The sequence below is a fragment of the Podarcis gaigeae genome, assembly GCF_964106915.1.
Source record: "Podarcis gaigeae genome assembly, chromosome: 7".
NCBI classification, from domain to species: Eukaryota; Metazoa; Chordata; class Lepidosauria; order Squamata; family Lacertidae; genus Podarcis; species Podarcis gaigeae.
Window position 1 is genome coordinate 50,564,119 of NC_139683.1, and position 23,189 is coordinate 50,587,307.

The 23,189-nt window shown below is 40.2% G+C and overlaps 1 protein-coding gene and 1 long non-coding RNA gene across 6 annotated transcripts; one reads left to right on the top strand and one right to left on the bottom strand.

The window, feature by feature from the left end:
* Positions 1-4,811: 4,811 nt before the first annotated feature.
* FAM210A (family with sequence similarity 210 member A) lies at positions 4,812-23,173 on the bottom strand. 5 transcript variants are annotated; one of them, XR_014566212.1, is made up of 7 exons: positions 23,023-23,173; positions 20,344-20,531; positions 13,829-14,324; positions 12,547-12,658; positions 7,304-8,387; positions 6,997-7,078; positions 4,812-4,871 (listed from the first exon to the last, which is right to left on the bottom strand). XR_014566212.1 is itself a non-coding variant. In XM_083747053.1 (5 exons), exons 3-5 carry the CDS (start codon positions 14,296-14,298, stop codon positions 8,088-8,090), a joined length of 882 nt encoding a protein of 293 aa, XP_083603179.1. In that variant the 5' UTR covers positions 14,299-14,324; positions 20,344-20,531; positions 23,023-23,173; the 3' UTR covers positions 4,812-8,087. The 5 variants fall into 5 exon arrangements, 1 of the variants encoding a protein (XP_083603179.1); XR_014566211.1 differs by lacking the exon at positions 6,997-7,078; XR_014566213.1 differs by having other exon boundaries at positions 4,812-7,078.
* Positions 8,387-13,380, top strand: LOC310848268. The gene is made up of 2 exons (XR_014566251.1): positions 8,387-10,083; positions 11,587-13,380. It is a non-coding gene; the product is annotated as an uncharacterized lncRNA (long non-coding RNA).
* Positions 23,174-23,189: the final 16 nt, after the last annotated feature.

Here is a 23,189-nt window from a genome sequence, read left to right on the forward strand (position 1 = left end):
AATCTAGTGTTGAGTGTGCTGCAGATCGCAGACACAAGCTCAGACAGCTTGACCTACATTTAACCCTACACAGCAGGAATCTCTTAGCAAGGAAAAAAGAGAAAAGAAACCAGTTTTATTCTTCTCACTACAGAAAAGATTCTTTCCCCCCACCCTGTTTGTGTGTGTGTGTGTACATCCTTCCCCTATCCGTTCATGGTAAATGTGACATTCCCAGGCTTGAAATGCTTCAGAGACTGAGGATCAGGGCACACTGCACCACTGCTCAGCATGGATAACAATGTGATTCCAAAAGTCTTAAAAAATAAATATATCTCTCTTTAACAAGTCATCCTCAAAGTGCCCAGGGAATGGTCATTCTGTTGTTCTCTTGTTTGATAACCAGAAAACGAGTCCAGCAAAATAAGTGTCTCTCATGGGATTCCCAACCTAATTAAATCAAAGTACTCAGATTTAAGGCTATTTAGTTGTCACTGAAGTAGCTAGGACCAATCGACACTTCAGTTAAGGCAGGGGATTTGGATTTAATGTGATTTGAGCTCATTGGCATGAATGGGATTACATAATTTTTAAAATCAAGCCCTTTAGTTGCCAACTGGGATATGTGCTCTTTTCAAAGTCAAAATCTTATTGCAGCCCATTTACCAATTGGAAAGTAAACCTCACTTATTGTGGCAGCTTTAATGCTCTGGCTGATGCACATTGTAGGAGCAGCAGCAACAAGGCTTCAAATCTGCTAAGTCCTCCTCAAAAGCATGATGCACTTGAGCATGGTCTTCTACTTGCACCTTCTTCTCCACACCCCTTACTGTATTGTTATGGGATACATACTTCTAGCTGTTAGTGCTTTTCTTAAGACACAGTCTGTGGAGCAGGTCTCATCGCTGGCGCCTACAAGTTCCTATGCTTGAGGCTAGCAATTCTTAAGGTTGGGCTGATTTATCTTTATTTATTCATGTTTGAAATTTATAGCCCACACGTGGCCCCAAAATGTGCCCTTATGGTAGCAAACATGGCATTACAACAATCAATAAACCAGCCAGTTAAACACATCAATAAAACCAGAAGCCATACAACAACCATAGCAGGCTAAAAAACCACCACGACCTATTGCAAGACAATGATCAATATCCAAGTGCACACCCATACAAAAGGTTTATTTGTTCACAAATTTTCTGAAAGCCAGTATGGAGTGAAATGCTCTGGGGAGAGAATTTCTAAACGTGAATGACATGGCTAAAAATTCTCCAGCCTCCTTGCTAGCTAAACTAATCAGATAGCACTAGCACAGGCATACCCAACCTGCGACACTCCAGATGTTTTGGCCTACAACTCCCATGATCCCTAGCTAACAGGACCAGTGGTCAGGGATGATGGGAATTGTAGTCCAAAACATCTGGAGGGCCGAAGGTTGGGGATGTCTGCACTAGCACCTAAGACCACAGCATCAACCCACTGCCAGATTACAAAAGAGCAAGGTATTCAAAGGATCTTCCAACAAACACCTAACAGGGTACATAACATATAAGAGCCGCTGGCTTGAGCCAGCTAGTCCAGCATCCTGTTCTCAATGTGACCAACCAGATGCCTGTAGGGAATCCCCAAGTAATATCAGAGCATGCTTTCCAGCAACTGGCTTTCAGCATGACTTACTCCAACTGTGGAAGCGGAGCATAGCCAACATGCCTAGTAGCCGCCACCACCTCCAGCAACCTCAGTGTTGTCTAGTCTGACTAGTTGTGGCTCTCCAGATGTTTCAGCCCTACCCGTAGAAGCCTAGGACTGAAGCTGCAACCTTCTGCATGTAAAGTTGATGCTCTACGGCCCTTTCCGTGCAGGGAAGGGGCATCTGTAACTAGGGAGGTCATGAAGCTGTTCCTCCATGGAATCTCAAGATGTTCCATGTGGAAAGACGTTCAAACATCTGAAAATTTATGGCCTGCATAACAGAGGTTGGGGGTGGGATGTTGTCCCAATGATGATTGGAGTTAAACAACAACTCTAGTCAATTCCAAATTTACTACGTCAAATTAATGTACTCCATCAATTTCCGCTTTAAGTTGTGATGGGTAAAAATGGTAAATACTTGTAAATTTATTCTTAAAAATGGAAATATAGTTGATAAGCACCATTATAATCTATCTGTACAATGCCTTCTGGTCCACCACTGACGTTTGGCCTCCTATTTATTTAGTTTCTTTCCTTTTGAATGTATAACAGATTTGTTATTCTTTCTCATCTATATCCTCTGCTCTCCAGACCTTAATATATGAAAGCAGGAATGGCTAATGTGGGCAACCCATCAGTTAATGTTGGACTACAAGTCTCAACGTGGCAATTCCTGCTCTAATGCTACTCCCTACCCCAAGGTACTGCTTGATATAACCAAGACATCACCTTAAAATACACACACACACACACACACACACACACACACACACACACACAATATCAGTGTTAACCCTGGCTATAGTCAATCCTAGAGTCATTAGAGAATAGTTATCAGTAATGAAAAGCTGTTGACTTCTCCTTTTGTCTACCTTGCATTACTTACATTGTGGTGGACAAGTTCTCCATTATTTATTATTATTCTAGTCACATTTGCGTGTCCAAATACATCCCCTTAATAAAAATCTACCACTACACTGTATGTTTTCTTTTTTCTTTTTTAAAAAAGCTGACAATTCCCTTTAAAAACAACAAACCAAGTTTATATTAATGCACAGAGTCGCCTGTGATTGTCTCATCAATTAATCAGGCTAGAAAACAAACTCAATGTTACAGGCTTGCTTGCAGGCTTATACAATCAAGATGTGTTCTTTCTACTTACAGAATTGTCCTCATCAGACTAGCCACATAATTGCTAGAGGTAATTAAGATTCTGTAATTATTATTATGGGTGACAGTAAACGATTTATGCAGAAGGATAGAGCTTGATTTTTATTAAGCAAACCACCCAAAGGGATCACACATAACCAGAAGACCAGAACATTAAACAAACCTGACAGAAAAGTCATAGAAAGGAGGAAAAAACACAAAGGCTATGCCAATATGAAATCAGGTTACCTGGGAGTCTGTTGCATGCAGATTCTGTGCACACATTATCTAGCATCTTGTTTCAGCGAGACAGGCAGCAAGTTCATGAGATGTAGCTTCCAAGCTAAAATAAAATCAGATGCCAAGTAAGCATGGCTGTTGAATTCCCAGGTACTCTAGGGACACAGGGAGTGACCTGGATAGGCTATGATGGATGAATAAATTATTGACTTTGTGGGCCTTGTTCAGGTTCCAGTTCTAAGCAGATGTTGTATTGCAAAGCACGGAAGCTTCGATTTTAAACCCAAACTAGTCCTGGATTTATGAAAATGCTAATTCACATACGAGGTGCAGTAATAGAAAGTTGACTGGATCTCCATCAGGCTGAAACAACATGAGAGATGCAATCATGCATCTCATAAGGCTTGGTTTCCAGACCCTTGATCATATGGCAGAGGAAGCATTTATGCAATTGCTATCATGTGATGTTTAAGCCTCAGACCAGTATACTTATGAAAACTTGCCCAGAGAGATCTTTACATCTGACCATTTCCAAAGTCTGAAACTTTCTCAGTAAAATACTCCTGTTACAAAGCTTGTTTGTTCATAACAGTTATGTTAGACAGAAACTTGACAACCTAGTAGTGCTGAAATACCAAAGTGTCTCATGCTGTTTTAATACTTATTCTAAAAATGGTGACAAAAACTTTTGTGCATCTAAAAAGTACTTTATAGTATTTTGTTTAAGAAATTAAAGGAACAAGACCAGGCTCCAAGAAAAGATGGCTGAAGAACTGTTTGATCCTGCAGGTGTCCTACTCTCTGCATGGAAAAGGAGGTCTGCTACTACACCAGCCCCTACCACCTTAGGATTGCTCTGCTGGTTGAACTAGTATCGATCACTTTGGTATATGCCAGGAAACACTTTATGATACTTGTACAAAACAAGTCTTGATAATGCTCTCTTCAGTTGAATCACTGCTGGCACCAGCAGCTGAGAAATTTATTTCACTAAAGATGCCTTCACATAACGTTGTATGCAGAATGTTTTGATTCAGGTGAGAAGATAACATAGCACAGTCTGATCCATACTTTTCTGGAGAAATTTGTTGGAATTAGTACCAGTTATTTGGAGGGAAATATTATGGATTTGTGCTTAACTGAAGTATTAAAACAGAACCCTTTCACCAAAGAATGAATGAAAAGCCATGATGTTTGGCGCTCTTGCTATGAAGCAAGTTCCCTCCCCTCATATTGAATTATGTAATTCATATAGAATACATGAGGCCACAAGGTGTTTGAAGCAAATGGCTTGGGTCCAGTGGAGCTTTCTCCATTTGTCTGTTTTCTCTTTTGGATGGGAGTCACAAAGATAATTACAGTGGTAAAGAAAACAATTCAAAAGAAAATTTGTAACAGCAAACTAGTTATTAGGGACCAAGTGGAGAATGGTTGTGATGCAATTTAATATTACAACCATTTCACAAGCAAAAGTTTATTTTTCAGAAGAGTATCATTAGTGCTTAGGGAAAATTAGAATAACATCTCTGCAAACTCTAAGCAAAAGTCTCAGCACAATTATTTCCACAGTAAGGATACAAAAGTTATGAGGAAAAAAAATCATTTAAAAGATAATTGCTTTTCAAAAGCATATACTCCACACAACTTATATCTATATCAGCATAATGTTTAAAGCATATTGGAGGACGGTGAAAGGGAGTTATAACTTACAGATCCTCTCAGCCAGTGACACAAGAAGAACCCACAGACAGTAATGATGTGCCATGAGTACTTTAATAATGGTACTTTGCAAAATTTATTCCAGCAAGATCCATCTACAGTGGATATAAGAAAAAGGCAAACTTGTCAAGGAATAAATTGGATAGCGGATGAAACAGAACATTTCACCAAATATTGTGGTTTTGCCATCTTCCTTCAGTGTGGCTGGCACAGAGAGCCAGGGAAAGTCACACTGAAATGAATGATCAAGCACAGCAGCAGCATGCAGATACTGCTTCCATTTACACCAGTGTGACATCCCACCCCAATATTATTTTTAAGTCCTAGGTGTTATCACTACAACAAAACACAAATTTTATTTCAAGAAAGAGGATGGAATTGTTTCGTTTTAAATAGACTGACATTAAACCAGAATATATTCTTTTAAACTTGGCTTAAAAGTACAGAGACAAGGAAGGGAAAGTCGATTCAGAAATAGAGGACTGCAGCCTAGAAATCTATTTCCCCCCTGTACTATTTTATGTGTATTATATATGCAAAGGTAAAAGTGGCCAGCTCTGTACTAGGGTGAAAGCTAACATCCATGCAATTGACATCTGACAGCATAACTCTCCAACATGCTCTTTGTGGAAAAATAAAATAAATATTGCACTTAAGGCCATGGTGGTACTTCACTTCCAGCCATGGCTCTTATTTTTGACTATACTGTCCTTGCACGTTGTGATGACCTCATGACCTCAGTGCTGCTTTCTGAAGTATGCTGTTCTAAGTATCAACCTTTGGGGCTTTCCTCTAGCAAGATCCACACATCTACCTAGGAAAAAGCAAGCCAATACATATGAGGGTACAAGGCCAGGTAAACCATATCTCATTAATAAGCAGGTGCCCACTTTGAATTCAGACTTATTTTAGGGCTGCTTATTTTTGACCCAAATATATGGGGGCACAACCTTGGTCACAGTTCCCTGCATCTCCCGATGCTGGCCACGTGCCTTGCTTTCATGTTGCTTTTGTTATTTTCAGCTTTATTACATATGCTAAGAAACTTTGTGAAAATGGCTGCTGATTCAAATCTCTGCAACAGGGGAGGCCCCAGTTTGACACCTGCAGTTAAAGCAATTTAAAATTGGTGTGGCAAATGTTCATGCTGTATTGACCTCCACCTTTTTGAATATTTTATCCATAGCCATTTTCTCCCATAATCCTTTCACACAATTAAAAGATACAAGAAAGACAAAGGGAAGACAAAAAGCCAACTGCCAATGTCTTCTCTCTCGTGCATCCAGTCCCATTCACAAAGCATGCTTATAAAAGCATTACACCTGGTGGTGGATACAACTACCTATTTTATCACATATTTTTCTTCCTGCTGTACACAGAAAATCCTCATTGCCAGCTGCCAGAATGACACTGGCAATTCATCTTCCATGTGATGAGAGAAAGGAGAAAAATTCATATCAGGGGTATTTTGGATAGTTCAGTTGAACTAATACAGTAATGCCAGGATGAACATGCAGTGTCGAGTGGTGCTCATCCTGCACAATTGGGACCAAAGGAAACACACTGCCTTGGAAGAAAAAGGGTATGGTGAACACTTGGAAGATTGATTCAACAAACTCAGTCTGGGACACAAGTGGCAGTAAGTTCAGCCTCACCATTGAAAACTGACCATGTAAAGAGGGGAGCAATTTATACCATTGTACAATACTGTCTTTGAACTCTTATACAGGGTGAGTCTTTTAAAAGAGGTCCCGTGGAACATGAGTACTCTGTATCCACGGGGCCTCTTTTAAAGGACTCACCCTGTAGTAGTGTAACTCTCAAAAGTCTTAATTGCTCTGCACAAGATGGTTTGTTGGTAAGTGCTTCCCTCTTATACTTGAAAGCATTAAAGAAAACAATTCCTTAAATCAGTAGCATGAAAAAGTCAGAGCACATTTTGGCAATGGACTTTGCAGATGCCTCCTGGACTGCCATCAATCTCGCAACATCTCTCACAATGTCCCTGAAAGAGGGCCTTTATGAAATTAACTCTACAGATGCTTTCTGGTAACTTGACAGAAATAAAAGAAGCAAGTCTAGAAATAGACTGACAAATACATATCTTCCTTCATATACTTTAAAGGTAACCAGATTGCAAAAAATGTTTGTTGCTTTGGGTGCAATCCTATCACTGGCTCCTTTTTCCACCAGTCACAGCACAAGCAGTGGTATACATACACAAGAGGTTAAAAGGGTGCACCATGAGTTTCTGGATCTCCCACTCCAATGCAGTACTCCTTTATATTCCAGCTTATAAGCACTTTAAAAAACAAAATCATAGAAAACTGAAATGCCATGTTATGCTTCAGACAGAACAGGTAACTTTGGATGGCATTCAATGAAGATTTACTCAAAGATTACCCACTTAAACCAATGAACAAGGCTAAGCCAGGGCCATTAATTTCAATGGGTCTACTCTGAGTAAAACTTAACTGACCGCCACCCACAGAAAATGACAACAACATGGGAATCATAAGAATCACACCTGTAAAATTTAGATTACTCTATAGTACTCAACAGTATAGTAATGTTGAAGTTTTGTGGAAATTTTCTAGGATTCTTCAATGTAAAAGGCAGCAGCACCTATCAGTCTTTAAACACAATGATGAAAATGTAAATTACTATTCATATGCAGAGGTAGGTTTATCTTCTCCATTTTCAAAACTTTTAATGATGGCATGACATTTTTAGTCTAACAGTGGAATAATCAATCCAATTGCACATTTGAAATATACAATTAAGTTTAGTATCATTTTACAGTCTCTCACACACCATTCAGTAAACTGTTTATAAGAATATAGCAGTAATATATATTTTATAATTACCTGATCTTTTAAGAATATTATGATTAAATGATTTACAAATATTGACACCATCTCCAAAATACATTTGTGTACATGACCCAAACATTCTCATACGTTGCTTCCAAGACACTTAACAGTGACAAAGAGGTCAGCTCATATCAGATGTGTAGATAACTTTGTTCTTCCTCCACAAAGATCCAGACAAGACTGTTGGTAATAATTAGGCAGACCACAGAACCCCACTTTGGGACCTAGCTATGGTCCCAAATCCTAACACTTGAAAATATTGCAACAATTTTTTAAAGTTGGGTGTGAGCCTTAGATGTTATTGTTTTAGTTTTCAAATCTCTGGCACTTTCTAATCAGCCCAAAACATCTAAAACAAGCAGAAACAAAAAGCAGCAAGTGTATACATTCCACATTTGCTAAAGAGTTATAAATGCTTTGGTTTTGCCGCCAATTTTCCTATTCTTTCTTTTTTATAAATGAAACCTTATCTTTTGTTTCTTGTATCTTTTCTGTTATCCTCTCTTTTGTTTCTTCCATCTTCCCAGTCAGCCTCTCTTTTGTTTCTTCCATTTTGCCACTAATCATGTCTCTGGTTTCCTCCATTTTCCCCGATAGTCGCTCTTTCGTTTCTTCCATTCGATCCTGAATGTAGTCCTTGACTAGAGGTGGTGTGGACATGTAGCCTTGCTTACGAAGGTACTTTACAGTGATAGATGTCCCTCCTAAAGTCACTGTGTATCTGGCCGGAGTTGCAATCTTGTCAGTAAGAGGGAGGGAAATACACATACATGTATAACTTCAATGGCAAATTCCTCTTACCAGACAAAATTCCTGACACGTCTATCATTGTTAGCTGCAGCAGCACAAAAACTACTTGTACTTCTTAAGCTAAAGCACCATCCTTACCCTGGCAGGAAAACTCTCCCTCCCATCCCAGTTTCCTACTTTCTGAAAAGATATGTGCGAGTTTTCCCAAGCTTCAGTATACCTTCCAGTTGCTAAATGAACACAAGATATGGGGCAGTCTTTTTAGATCTTCCCTTGTAGAAGTAAGTATTGCTGCCTGACAGGAGCTGACAAATACTGCAGCAGCAGCAGTGAGGATGCTGCTGAACTAGCAATAGTTGCTAGCAACAATATAGTTAGATCATGCCCCCTCCAGACCCTTAAACCTGATCCTTTAGAAGTGAAGCACTAGGAAATAGGATTAGTGTGCAAGTCACAACAAGCTTTACATGGTAAGGCAGCAGCTATTCTATATCAAAGAAACTGACAATTAGGTTGAAGTATCTTTAGGATAACATGAGCATATGAAGGCTAGACAGTGGTCAGGGTACCTTTTCATTCCTTATTGAAACAATGCTGCATTACTCTGTTATGGTAAGTATTTTAAGGAGAGGGCAATAAATCAGACATATATTGTGGGCTTATTAACCTTCTGCCACATCCTCTAGACGTTACTAACTGAAGTTGTTTAGGGATTGATCAGTCTATTTCTGTCTCACTTCAATTTTGCACGTGCTCACTGAGAAGTCTATCCTGTCCTGTTTCAGCATACATCTGCAACTTTAAAAACCTGCATGAAAATTCATATTTAAATACTTATTCTGATCAAAAATATATATGTAAACATGCTTTTATTTCAGTGTGCTTATTTCCTAAACTTATTTCATCCTAAAATATGCATTTAAATTATTTTCTCAGCTGAGAACCATATTACAATATTTAGAGACATGTAAAATCCAAAGGTTAATTTCCCATCTGCACATCAGGCCAGATATTGTTGAACAGGTCAGCTTGCATCAGAATTTGCAGAAATAAACTTTCCTAGTTCTGTTCAAAGTTATTTAGTGTCCAATCGTATGTCTGCTTGAAGGACTTATGACTGCAGCCTTCTACAGAAAAAGGATGAATTCTCCAGCATTATATACTTGAGATGATGGACAATAAATGACTGCTAATATCCAGAAGGTATGTCACAAAAGTTACTAAGCTCATTAAGTTCTGTCTGCATTACTGTGCTTTTCTTAAAGTTTCTGAAGGTTGACAGTTCTAAAGCCCTGCTTAAGTAAGAAAAAAATGGAATCTTGCTTTGAAAGTTAGCTATGCTATAGTGTGGCAAAGCAATACAGTCATACCTTGGAAGTTGAATAGAATCCGTTCCAGAAGTCCGTTCAATTTCCAAAATGCGGTTTCTGATTGGCTGCAGGAATCTCCTGCAGCCAATATGAAGCCACGGAAGCACCATCAGATGTTTGGCTTCCAAAGGAATGTTCAAAATGGGAACAATCACTTATGGTTTTTGATTGTTTGGGAGCTGAAATGTTCGACTCCCAAGGCATTTGGGAGCCGAGGTACGACTGTACAGGTTTAATCTTGAAGAGTGACTTCAGTAGAGTGTGAAGCTTTTTCAAAGAATACATTTTCAAAGCATGAAGATGATGTTATCTATGTAAGGACTAAACAAGATCTTTATATGCTTTTGATTGTCCTTTCTAATCTTGTACCCTGTGTGCTCGCTCTTTACTCCCACCCAAATCTTTGTTCCCAGTTTTGAGTTCCACATAATGACATATCATCAGGAAATCAGTGGGAGGACATATACTAATTCCTACTTCAATGAAAGCTGATGGTTTGGCAGTTTTGTATCTACTTATAAATGCTTTCTGCCTCTTGCATCAGAAAAAGCTCTCACTTTACTTGATAGTGTCTTATTGGAAAATATTTAGCACCTGGCAGTAGAATTAAAGCTCAGAGATCTTAATAAAAGGCTAGCCAGTGGCATGACGTGAGAAATGCAGGTGAAAGAAAAATAAAAAGCATTAAGACAGAGCACAGCAAATTCTATTGAGAGAGGAAAGCAATTAAAGCAATTCAGTATCCATGCAGCAAAACAAAGCTGTTGTTAAAATTCAAATTGAGAGAACAAAAACTAAAAGACAAAAAATCCCACATTTATTCTTTTTGAGAAGGTAAAATAATTTCCAATATTGTTCTTCAATTCTGAAAAAAGTGGCAATTCCTGCCTTAGTCCTACGTATGGGAAGCGAGATCCATTCAGGAGCAAGGCTACTGCTGGTTAAACCAGCCTAAGACCAGCAGAGGGGAAACAAAGCATAAATTCCGCCACGTTGCCAGGTTACATGAGCAAACAGAATAGAGTTAGGATCCCGCATTAAGTTCACTCTCCCTGGTCTCACCTCCCTGCCCATTTTCCAAGGTTTACGTCAGTCTGGGCTCGGCACTAAGCCAGGATTAATGATTGGGGACTTATGCTGGAATTACCAGGCTGAGCACAGAGCCTGCAGGCTAAACCAGTGATCTGTCACATCTCTCATGTCAACAGATCTAGGGTTAGATCTTCACCCTTTGTATTGTATCCTTAGATGCATCTTAAAATCACTGTATGAAAAACAGCAACAAAATAGATTAAAACCTAACCTCTTGGGTGTGAAAGAAGTAGTGGGATTTTTAGATCTCATTCTTACTGGACTTGGTCATATTCATTTTAATAGCAGTAGGGCTTCCAATAGAAAGAAAAGAAAAAAATCTAATCAATTATAGTCTCCTTAGCAACTGAGAACACAAGTCAGACTCTCACGGAACAGACAAGAGAAATATCTAAGACATGTGAATCAGTGGGAGAACAACTCCCTACTTAATACTGATACCATGTATCTAGCACTTTCATCTTGCTCATTCTCAGAACAAATCGGCCAAGGTACGACATTATTATTCCCATTTCACATATGGGAAATGGAGGAAGTGCCTTGCCACTCAAAAGTTCACCAATATCATGGTTTAAGATAGTGTTTCATTGGTTCACAAGTACTCCTCTTAATGCATTCAACTGGTCTTACAAATAAATGCAAAAAGACAAACCAACACCATTAGTGCTGCATTGTATTTTCATGGTGACACACTAATGGAAGGACTGATCTTCTATTGCCTCCAGAACTTACAGGATCTAATTCTGAGGAGAGGAAGGAGGAACACACATGGCCTTACTCAGAAAGGAAAATCCAGAACTACTACAACTCCCATCAGCCCAAACCAACATGGCCAATGGTCAGGGAAGACGCAACTTAGAGAGCTGAGCATCTGGAAGTTCCTTATCCCTGGATGCACTGATGATAAACGAAAGCACTTTCAGGCAGGAACACACAGAGATAAATAAGCACATGTAAAATCAGCCAAGCAACTTTGCTGTTCAACAGGCTTTCTTCATTATAACAAGGTGATAGGAAATGAAAAAGCAGAGCCAAGAGTGGGGAAATAGCTAGCAGCTTAAAGGACAACAAAATGACTGGCTTTTTTGCAAGTCTGGAATTACAAGTTAGTGTAAATAAGGTTCCTGGAGCAACACAGCAAAGCAGAGAATATCCCATAATTGCCTAAACCCACATGCGTCAACAACTGAGAGGTCTTTCGTTCCTTACTGTGACACAAGTGTTTGACAATGGTGAAGAGTCAAATTTTACACCACGTTTTGCTCGAGAGGATGGACTTAGAGAGAAAATAGCAGGTAAAGTAAGGTGTTCCTCAGCTACATTACGTACAGTTTACAGAAAACTGTTAAAAATACCCACTTATTTCATAGTACAACTCTTAAAATGCTTTATGTCCACATTTAAATCTCTCATGATGCCCTGTAAATAGTATTTCCAATTGTTGACTTGGAATCTGTCTTCTTCATAACCACAGGATTGTTACCTACCCTGAGCTCTTGTGGCAAGATCTACTTTGAATAAATTTATTCACAGCTGTGACTTTTATTTCAGAAGTTCACAGCCTTGGTCATAACAGACTGCAGGGTTAATCAGTGGGCTGTAGCCCCTTCATTATATGATTACATGATCAATATTTTTATGGACGACGTTGCAGATGAAATTAAGAAATCTTTGCAAGTACTTACCTTATACATTGCATAGGCAGTTAATGCGTTACCACTCTGAGAATGCTTTAGAATATTTACAATGCTTTCAGGCAACCCTATGAATTCGAGGAAAGGAACAACATTTATTCCTCTGTGAAAGAAAGAGATTAAAATGAATAAAGTGCTAACAACCTTATAAACATTTATTCTGACAAGACTGCAGAATAAAAGATTTTTATATTTAACAATAAATACAGTACACTTGAAACCTATGCACATTTAACTGAACACTCATTCAGATTTATGCACTTGAACAATAAAAAATAAAAGGGGGCAGACATGTTGGGGGCAATCTCACCCACTATTGCACTCTATGGGTTTTGACTGTAACCAATTTTGGCTTCAGGCGCAATGCTCGGAAAGTAACTCCTGCATAAGTTGAGGGCTTACTGTATTGCAATCAATCAAACTTTTATTGCACCAGTATAAAGTGCAGATTCAAGCATTAGTGGCCAATGAAGAGGAAAATGTCAAGAGAGATCATTCAGAAGATATTCCCAGTTGTAATACTTTAAACCAGAGGATCAAGATCAACTGTCAGATTTCTGGTTGATTTTCAATAGAATATTCAAGGGTTTAGACTTAGTTGTTTAACAATAGCAATATCAAAATGAATTCTGTCACCTAAATTATGTTGTTGAAATGAAGAAAGCAAACCAGGAGTGGACTTCTGTATGAATGATCTATAAGCTTAGTTCATCTCTGATATTGAAATCAAAGTGCAAGGTACAGAGCTCTATAACCAGGTACCAGATAACAAGAGTGGCAATGTACATGACTTCACAATGAACAGAAAATGTAGAAAAAGAAAAATACTTCAAAAATATGAGACAGAGAAAACTTCTAGAGTACTTTCCCAGGTAGTCCCATCATTTTGGAAGGAAAATTGTGCACCTGCAGTACAAGCAATAGTGATCTACACATACATACTCTTTAAAATATTGGAATGTTATGTGCAACAGAATATCTTGTCCTCAACTGGTGATATGGGACACATACCTGAGTTGCAGCCTAATCAAAGTTGGGTGACCACCATACAAAATGCATGATAAAAATTAAGAAATTGGATGGAAGATTACTGGAATAGACCATTACATGTTACATATGCTTTTAGAACTTGGGGTTTTAATAATATCTGTAATGGAAGGTTGCGTGCGCATATGTGTGTGTATATCTCACACACTGCATAAGTGATTGGGCGCATTACTGTAAAGATTTGCCTATGACTAATAAATATAGTGATTATGAGTTCATCACTTACTTTAAAGCTGCATAGTAAAAAATTCCAAACCATATGCTGGAAGTCAAAAGATGCACTGGAATCATAACTTTGCCATACTGTTTAAAAGTTTTCTTGAATCTCTGCACGAGACTAATAGATTTGTCTTGTAAGGGATCAAGCTCTACAGAGTTTGGTTCTACAGAGTCTTTCTGGGCTAAGTTACCAGATGGTTTGGTATGAATTTCTCTTTCCAGTTCTTTATTGCGATGGTCTTCTAGCTGGGATGATGCCATGGCCAAGAATTGCCTTTCTTTGGAAACACAAACAGCAGCAGATGCATGTAGACACTGGTGCTGGGAGCTCAACGCCAAGGAAACCATTTTCTGTCTAGTATTAAGCAAGGAGGCTTTTCCTTTTAAGAATGGAAAGATACAGCTGCGATAAGGCATCCAATATGTCCTGTACACCAGCTGAAATGGTTTCTGCATTTTGGTTGATGGCAACAGCATATTGAAGATACTGTTATATACAGCTCCTAGGAAACATTGACAGGAAAACTGTTAAAATTAATAACAAATACATTGTAGGCTACTGTAATACATTGAAATCAACTGTTACATTGTTATACCACAATGGTAAAAACTTTGCTCAAAAGAGGAGAATTAATATTAGTACAATTATTCATCAGCCTGCAAATTTTGGCTGTGTTTACAAGCGAAGCCCATTGCCACCATGTGTTTCTGCAAAAGGTACAAACAGCACTTTGTAATGCTAACATTCTACACAGTCCAACTATTCCTCCCTTCCAATTGGGTGGATAGGTGAAAGGAAGGTTGTTGCTCTCCTGAGAGTAGGGCTTTTGCAGAAATCAAAAGCAATGATTTGCTGCTGGCTCCCGCAAAAACCTGTCAGGAAAGGAAAGAAACTACACCTTTGTCCCCTTGGTTCACTCCCTGTTGGGTTTTTACAAGAAGCTGTAGATAGACGTTGAAGGAGTTTTCTGTAAAAAGCTCAGCTTGCAGGATAGAAGCCACCTCTCTTTCCCTCTACAGAGTACAGGAAGGACATTGCCCGTAGGAAGATTTTTGGGGAACGTGCCAGGACCACCTCATGCTAAAACTAAACAGGAAGAGAAACATCTACTGCTTCTTTCCTCCACAGAGGAAAAAGGCAAGAGTTGTTCTTTTCCTGTTGGGTTTTTGTACGAAATGATACAAAGGGGGGGGGGGGGAATGAAGTATTATTGAACACAATTCAAAACTTCATTCAAAAAAACATGACGTCTTTGCTTGCTTGATTCCTTGTTTATTTGCAGGTGCGGGGTCCTTTACTTCACGACTTCCCCTTGCTCCGCGACAAGTTCCCTGGGCTTATAACTTGTTTCAAACCTTCTTCACAAGCAGAATTTGAACTTCATTTAACAAGCTATAAGCCTGGGGAACTTGTCACGGAGCAAGAATTTGTAACGTAATGAACCCCGCACCTGTAAATAAAAAAGGAATAAAACAAGCAAAGACTTCACCATCATTTTTTGAATGCAGTTTTGAATTGTGCTATATAGGGTTTCTGTATGAAGCAGAATTGAGATACTGAAGTGCTTTTTGCAAAAGTCAAAGTAAATTGTGATTCTCTCCTAGAGCATGGAGAATGAAATAACTAGAATGGGGTATGAAAAAACTACCACAGGCAGGGCTGTGGGTGGAAAGACAGGGGGTGTTTGCTATTGGTGAGGTGGTGAATGGGTTTATGGCAAGGAAACACAGCTGGAAATTAGGTTGTCACTCATTCTGTAATGTAAAGAACTTAAAAACTGAACTGAGATTTTAGAAAACTGAGTCCTAAGTTGTTGACAGAATTTTCCATTCTAGACACCCAGTTGCCTTTTAGTTTACCACAAGCAAGTGGCTAATTTGCAAGTGTGGTCCAAGGCCACTCTATCTTCACAACCCACTCATTTAATCGTCAAGAATATGGCTGCTCCAGAAATCCAATTTCCAGGTCAACTTTAACTGCCTGCCTCTTTAATCAGACTTGATTTCACTAACATGCAGCTAACCTTGTGGTGCCATTTTTTTCTGGGTTCACAATGTTCATGCTTCTTGATGATTTCATGTGTGTGCATGCATGTAACATAAATGTACAAACATGTAATGTGACATGGCTTTGGTTCAGAGGAACACACCTTTGATAATCATAAAAGCAGCAACTGCCTACTAAATCTTGAACATTTTAAGAACTAAAGATCCCAGAATATATGCCTAAACTTTTCTATGCATATACCATGGCTTTCACAATAATTTTTCCAACTACATGAGACACAGTTCTGGAAGGTCTTTTAGTTTTCAGCTGTGACTTATATATGTATGTATACATGCATGCAAGTCACAAAAGGCCAAGTATTTGTTTCTATTTATTATTTTATTGGGGTTGAAGATCAGCACTTTAGTAATGTTGTCTCAGATGAGGAATCAGATAGACTGATTTGAAGTTACGGTCTGCCCTCTACTGCACCTTCCTTAGATTACAACTAGTGTGGCAAACTTACTGTAATTGACCAGTAAGCCTTTGTTACCATTTATTCCCTGCTCCTAAAAATATATCTTAGAATATCTATTGATCAAACAGCAAAGCAATTCCAATAAAAAGAAATTTTAGATCCTCATCCCACACATTTTCTAAGCATATTTTAAAAATGTTGGTTACTTTCATACCATTCACTGTAGCTAAGTTGCCTTAATTTTCTTTTACTTCCTATTCCCTATACAACCAAGCTAAATATAAAGTGCTCTCTTACTCGCTGGAGCTCTCTGTTTCACAATGTGACACAAACACAAATTAGTCCTAAGAGCTAATGTACTGGCTAAGTTTAAGAGCGGCTCTCCTTAGCTGAATGTATTTCAGCCATCTGCCAGAGATGCTGTAGTAGTTGCATCCTGCATTGCAGGTACTGTACTGAGCATGAATTGAACTAGAATATGATTCATTCCAACTATGATTTTATTAGTGTTGTATGTGTATACAATAATGCCACTAGTGGTCAGGTATCAATTTATGCTAAATCAAAACTGAGTAAACTTTCATCTCAAGTAAGAGTTGGAACAGGTTAATAACTTCTCTCAAAACTAGCTTAATTTGTTCTGCAGAGCTTTGAGTCATATTATGAATACAAGTTCCATAGGGAATTCACGTTATCTATAAATATTGTAACTAAATCCTTAGTTTACTACTGAATTAGTAGCAACCACTTTCTAGCACCCATTCATGGATCACTGCCTTGCTGTGGCAAAGGGGCTTGAATAACTCAGAGAAGCTATGAGCTATGCCGTGCAGGGCCACCCAAGATGGACAGGTCATAGTGGAGAGTTTTGACCAAACGTGATCCACCTGGAGCAGGAACCGGCAAGCCACTCCAGTATCCCTGCCAAGAAAAACTCCATGGACAAAGACAACAGGCATATAAAAGTTATGACGCTGGAAGATGAGCCCCTCAGGTCGGAAGGCGTCCAACATGCTACTGAGGAAGAGCAGAGGACAAGTACAAGTAGATTCAGAGCTGATGAAGCGGCTGGGCCAAAGCCGAAAGGTCACTCAGTTGTGGATATGCCTGGAAGTGAAAGGAAAGTCCAATGCTGTAAAGAAAAATATTGCATAGGAACCTGGAATGTAAGAACCATGAACCTTGGTAAGTTGGATGTGGTCAAAAATGAGATGGCAAGAATAAATGTTGACATCCTGGACATCAGTGAACTAAAATGGACGGGAATGGACGAATTCAGTTCAGATGACCATCATATCTACTACTGTGGACAAGAATCCCGTAAAAGAAATGGAGTGGCCTTGATAGTCAACAAAAGAGGGGCGAAAGCTGTACTGGGATGCAATCTCAAAAATGATAGAATGATCTTGATACGAATCCAAGGCAGACCTTTTAGCATCACAGTAATCCAAGTTTATGCATCAACTACTGGTGCTGAAGAAACTGAAATTGACCAATTCTATGAAGACTTACAACACCTTATAGAAATGACACCAAAGAAGGATGTTCTTCTCATTATAGGGGATTGGAATGCTAAAGTAGGGAATCAAGAGATAAAAGGAACAACTGGCAAGTTTGGCCTTGGAGTTCAAAACGAAGCAGGGCAAAGGCTGATAGAGTTCTGTCAAGAAAACAAGCTGGTGATCACAAACACTCTTTTCCAACAACACAAGAGACGACTCTACACATGGACATCACCAGATGGGCAGCATCGAAATCAGATTGATTATATTCTCTGCAGCCAAAGATGGAGAAGCTCTATACAGTCAGCAAAAACAAGACCTGGAGCCGACTATGGCTCAGATCATCAGCTTCTTATAGCAAAATTCAAGCTTAAACTGAAGAAAGTAGGAAAAACCACTGGACCAGTAAGATACAATCGAAATCAAATCCTTTATGAATGCACAGTGGAAGAGTTAGGAACAGGTTTAAGGATTTAGATTTGGTGGACAGAGTGCCTGAAGAACTATGGATGGAGGCTCATAACATTATACAGGAGGCAGCAACGAAAACCATCCCAATGAAAAGGAAATGCAAGAAAGCAAAGTGGCTATCCAACGATGCCTTACAAATAGCGGGAGGGAGAAGGCAAGCAAAATGTGAGGGAGATAGAGAAAGATACAGGAAATTGAATGCAGATTTCCAAAAAATAGCAAGGAGAGACAAGAAGGCCTTCTTAAACGAGCAATGCAAAGAAATAGAGGAGAACAATAGAATGGGAAAAACCAGAGATCTGTTCAATAAAATTGGAGATATGAAAGGAACATTTCGTACAAAGATTACCATAATAAAAGGACAAAAGTAGTAAGGACCTGACAGAAGCAGAAGACATTAAGAAGAGGTGGCAAGAATACACAGAGGAATTATACCAGAAAGATATGGATGTCTCGTACACCCCAGGTAGTGTGGTTGCTGACCTTGAGCCAGACATCCTGGAGAGTGAAGTCAAATGGGCCTTAGAAAGCACTGCTAATAACAAGGCCAGTGGAAATGATGATATTCCAGCTGAACTATTTAAAATTTTAAAAGATGATGCTGTTAAGGTGCAACACTCAATATTGCCAGCAAATTTGGAAAACTCAGCACTGGCCAGAGGATTGGAGAAGATCAGTCTACATCCCAATTCCAAAAAGGGCAGTGCCAAAGAATGCTCCAACTACCGCACAATTGCACTCGCTAGCAAGGTTATGCAGTATACTGCTTAAGCAGTATGTGGACTGAGAACTCCCAGAAGTGCAAGCTGGATTTCAAAGGGGCAGAGGGACCAGAGACCAAATTGCAAACATGCGCTGGATTATGGAGAAAGCTAGAGAGTTCCAGAAAGACATCTACTTCTGCTTCATTGACTATGCAAAAGCCTTTGACTGTGTCGACCACAGCAAACTATGGCAAGTTCTTAAAGAAGTGGGAGTGCCTGATCACCTCATCTGTCTCCTGAGAAATCTCTATGTGGGACAAGAAGCTACAGTTAGAACTGGATATGGAACAACTGATTGGTTCAAAATAGGGAAAGGAGTACGACAAGGCTGTATATTGTCTCCCTGCTTATTTAACTTATATGCAGAATTCATCATGCAAAAGGCTGGGCTGGATGAATCCCAAGCCGGAATTAAGATTGCCGGAAAAAATATCAACAACCTCAGATATGCAGATGACACAACCTTGATGGCAGAAAGTGAGGAGGAATTAAAGAACCCTTTAATAAGGGTGAAAGAGGAGAGCGCAAAATATGGTCTGAAGCTCAACACCAAAAAAAACAAAAAACCAAAGATCACGGCCACTGGGCCCATCTCCTCCTGGCAAATAGAAGGGGAAGAAATGGAGGCAGTGAGAGATTTTACTTTCTTGGGCTCCATGATCATTGCAGATGGTGACAGCAGTCACGAAATTAAAAGACACTTGCTTCTTGGGAGAAAAGCAATGACAACCTAGACAGCATCTTAAAAAGCAGAGACATCACCTTGCCAACAAAGGTCCGTATAGTTAAAGCTATCATGTATGGAAGTGAGAGCTGGACCATAAAGAAGGCTGATCGCCGAAGAATTGATGCTTTTGAATTATGGTGCTGGAGGAGACTCTTAAGAGTCCCATGGACTGCAAAAAGATCAAACCTATCCATTCTTAAGGAAATCAGCCCTGAGTGCTCACTGGAAGGACAGATCGTGAAGCTGAGGCTCCAATACTTTGGCCACCTCATGAGAAGAGAAGACTCCCTGGAAAAGACCCTGATGTTGGGAAAGATGGAGGGCACAAGGAGAAAGGGACGACAGAGGACGAGATGGTTGGACAGTGTTCTCGAAGCTACAAACATAAGTCTGACCAAACTGCAGGAGTCAGTGGAAGACAGGAGTGCCTGGCGTGCTCTGGTCCATGGGGTCATGAGGAGTCGGACACGACTAAACAACAACAACTTTCTAGAATAACATCTCAAAATATCTGGTCACTTCTTAGCCAAAAAAATTTCAGTCCCAATACCATATTGCTAGGTTATTCACACACAGAAAAAGGAATTGCTTACCTTTTCCCAATACTCTTAAAAACAGAAAGTCTATCACAGGGACAATGCCTTTATCCTTAAAAGTTTATCACTTGTTTGATTAGGCTCCTGATCAAGTCATTGTACTTCTGATGCTTCAAAGGCCAAAGTCGCTGGACCAGACCACTGATTCGGTGTAAGGATTCTTCAGCTTCCAGCTAGAGTAAAACCTGCATAAAAGTGAGGACATATTTCAAAACCAAGGAAGCAAGGATCAGTAGAACAAATTTTTCATCTGGCATATGATGGTACCATTACCTTTGACTAGAGATACCTAGTTAGGAAAAGCCTCCAGGCCAGAGCTATCCCACTTTGTTCCAGCTGATTATTTGACATAGTATAGCAACCAGCTAACCATTAAAGGACAGGTTGGAGATGGGATGGTGATCTACACAGACAGCTTACCCTATTGAAGGCATCCAATACCTAAACTGTAGAAAAAATGCTAACAGTATTTATTGAAGGGTACACAGTATTTATAAAATTGATTTGGGGATAGGCTGGATATAGCTCACCCATACAAGGCTCCCTAGCCAACTAGATCTCAGAAACAGTGTTGAAGCTTCCCAGACTCCCAGAATGAAGTTGGTGCTCAAGGCTGCCTTGAAATTTCATAAACTTCAAGGCAAACATGGATTAATTCCATACACCTACTTCACTGAGCACAGATATAGAAATATTCAGCATTTGAGGTTTCAGATGGTCCATAATAATCCATAATACAGTACATGAATTCATGTCAGGTCTCTCGCTTGCTAAAGAAAAAGGTATGCACAGGAACATGAGAATGACCACTTATAAACCTGGTTGGGAAGAGCTGGACTCTAGGAAAATTTCCCCCTCTGATTTCACTTACTTATTCTACACACCAGATACACGAAGAGGTGTTTGGTGAATTGAGTACTACGCTGTTTTACTGGAGAATAATTGTATTGATTGACAGTCACAAATCTACAGCTGCAGCTGTGTTACTTTTGTTACTTCTACACACTCAAGGTCAATCTTCGGGTGATATCAGATGGCAGAGCCACAGGCTGACAAGCACTGTATACTAGGTTAATAAGGCCTAATTATTTTCCAGTCTACATAAAACCCCCTGAAGAGCTACCACAAGCATTTTAAACAATTCACTAGAAATGCAACACTCATTTTTGAAGTGATCACAACAGTATGCAAAAGAAAACAAACTGCTAGATGACATATATAGCAGAGCTATGAGAGCTAGGGGGGTGGATGGGATTCCATTAGTCTGAATCTATGAACATTTGTTTGGTAGCCTGTCATTTAGTGTCATTTGCTTCCTAGAGTGTCTGACATTATCTCCTTGGTCTTCTTCGGGCCTTTTTGTTGTTGTTTTGTTTAACATACAGCCTGAAAAAAGAGTTCTGATAAATTCAAAAGCTCCTTTGCTTCACGATGACTTTTTTTGTTTTATCACTGAAGAGGCATACCACAAACACTTTCATAGGCTGCATAATGTGGTGTGTTCAGTGGCCTGGAGCTTCTGACTCCATTTGGAGGAAACGTGCAGCCATCATGACCACCGGCCTTTAAAAACAACAACAAAAAAACCAAACCCACCCCACAAATTGGTCACAAAACATTTCTTTCAGTTAATTTCAGCTCGGGGTCCCCATCACACCTTTGTGGCGCCAAAGTCTACATTTTAACTATGCGCTCAGTGAGGAAGCCCTTTCTTGCGCAGGGCCTGAACCTCTCAACCCCTGGCTTCATTCAATGAACCTGGGTCCCTGTATTATGCGGGAAAGCATTGGAGCCAACTCCTAGGGGCCGAAATCCTTACGGCACCCCCCCCCCCATTAAAATGTTGCCGTTCAAATAGTAAGCGTGCACCACGTTTTGTGTTTGATTATGCGGGGCGAGTCTTACCTACCCCCCCCCCCCGCAGTACAGTGGTATCTCGGGTTACATACAATTCAGGTTACATACGCTTCAGGTTACACACTACACTAACCCAGAAATAGTGCTTCAGGTTAAGAACTTTGCTTCAGGATAAGAAGCGGTGGCAGCAGGAAGCCCCATTAGCTAAAGTGGTGCTTCAGGTTAAGAACACTTTCATGTTAAGAACGGACCTCCGGAACGAAGTAAGTACTTAGCCCGAAGTATCACTGTATTTTATTCAAGTTGGCACCCCTGAGGGGAAGGAAAAACCTGTCCCTTCCTTGCTTTCTCTTCGCCCTGCGTGGTTTTATACACTCCTTACTGCCCCCCGCCCGCCGGCAATCCAAACGCGGCGACCTTTCACCCACAGTCTTAAGGGCTGCGGTCGTTGCCCGACCATTGAGCGAAGCCACTGAGGTATTAGCCATTGCCTCGGTCGATACCGAGCGGGATTTAGCCTTGCACCTGGTGGGTGTGGCGACCTGGGAGACGCAGCTTTCTCTCACCTAGCCGAACAACGCCGGCCGACCCGATCCCTGCAGCTTTCCCTTCATGGAGAGAGAGCGTGAGGAGGGGAGTTGCCTCCTCTGGAAAAACCAGCAGGACTTTCGAAGAAATAAGAGGAACTAGGAGCACCAAACTGGGCCCACAAGACGCCACAAAACGCGGGAAGAAGAGAAATAAGAAGCTGCAGCAACTCCTCTCCCTCATACGTCCTCCGCCCGCCCCGGAATAATACTAATAAAAATAATCCGCTACCTTTCGAAGAGAGCAACATCCCACCACAGGCGCGAAGCAGCGGGCGGTCGCTCTAGGCTCACTTCTCTCCTCCCCTCCACTGACCCCCATACGAGCAACGTGCCATTTGCAGTCCCAGCTGCTTCGCGAGGGGAGCGCGCTGCTGCGCATGCTCCTCGCGGGGTACC

Excerpts from the sequence above, each read along its gene's own strand:
- FAM210A (XM_083747053.1), bottom strand. The coding sequence starts at position 14,298 with ATGCTGTTGCCATCAACCAAAATGCAGAAACCATTTCAGCTGGTGTAC. Across the intron at positions 12,659-13,828 it reads TTTTACTATGCAGCTTTAAA|AGGAATAAATGTTGTTCCTT; the intron begins GTAAGTGATGAA and ends TTTCTTTCACAG. Across the intron at positions 8,388-12,546 it reads CTGCCTATGCAATGTATAAG|ATTGCAACTCCGGCCAGATA; the intron begins GTAAGTACTTGC and ends CTTACTGACAAG.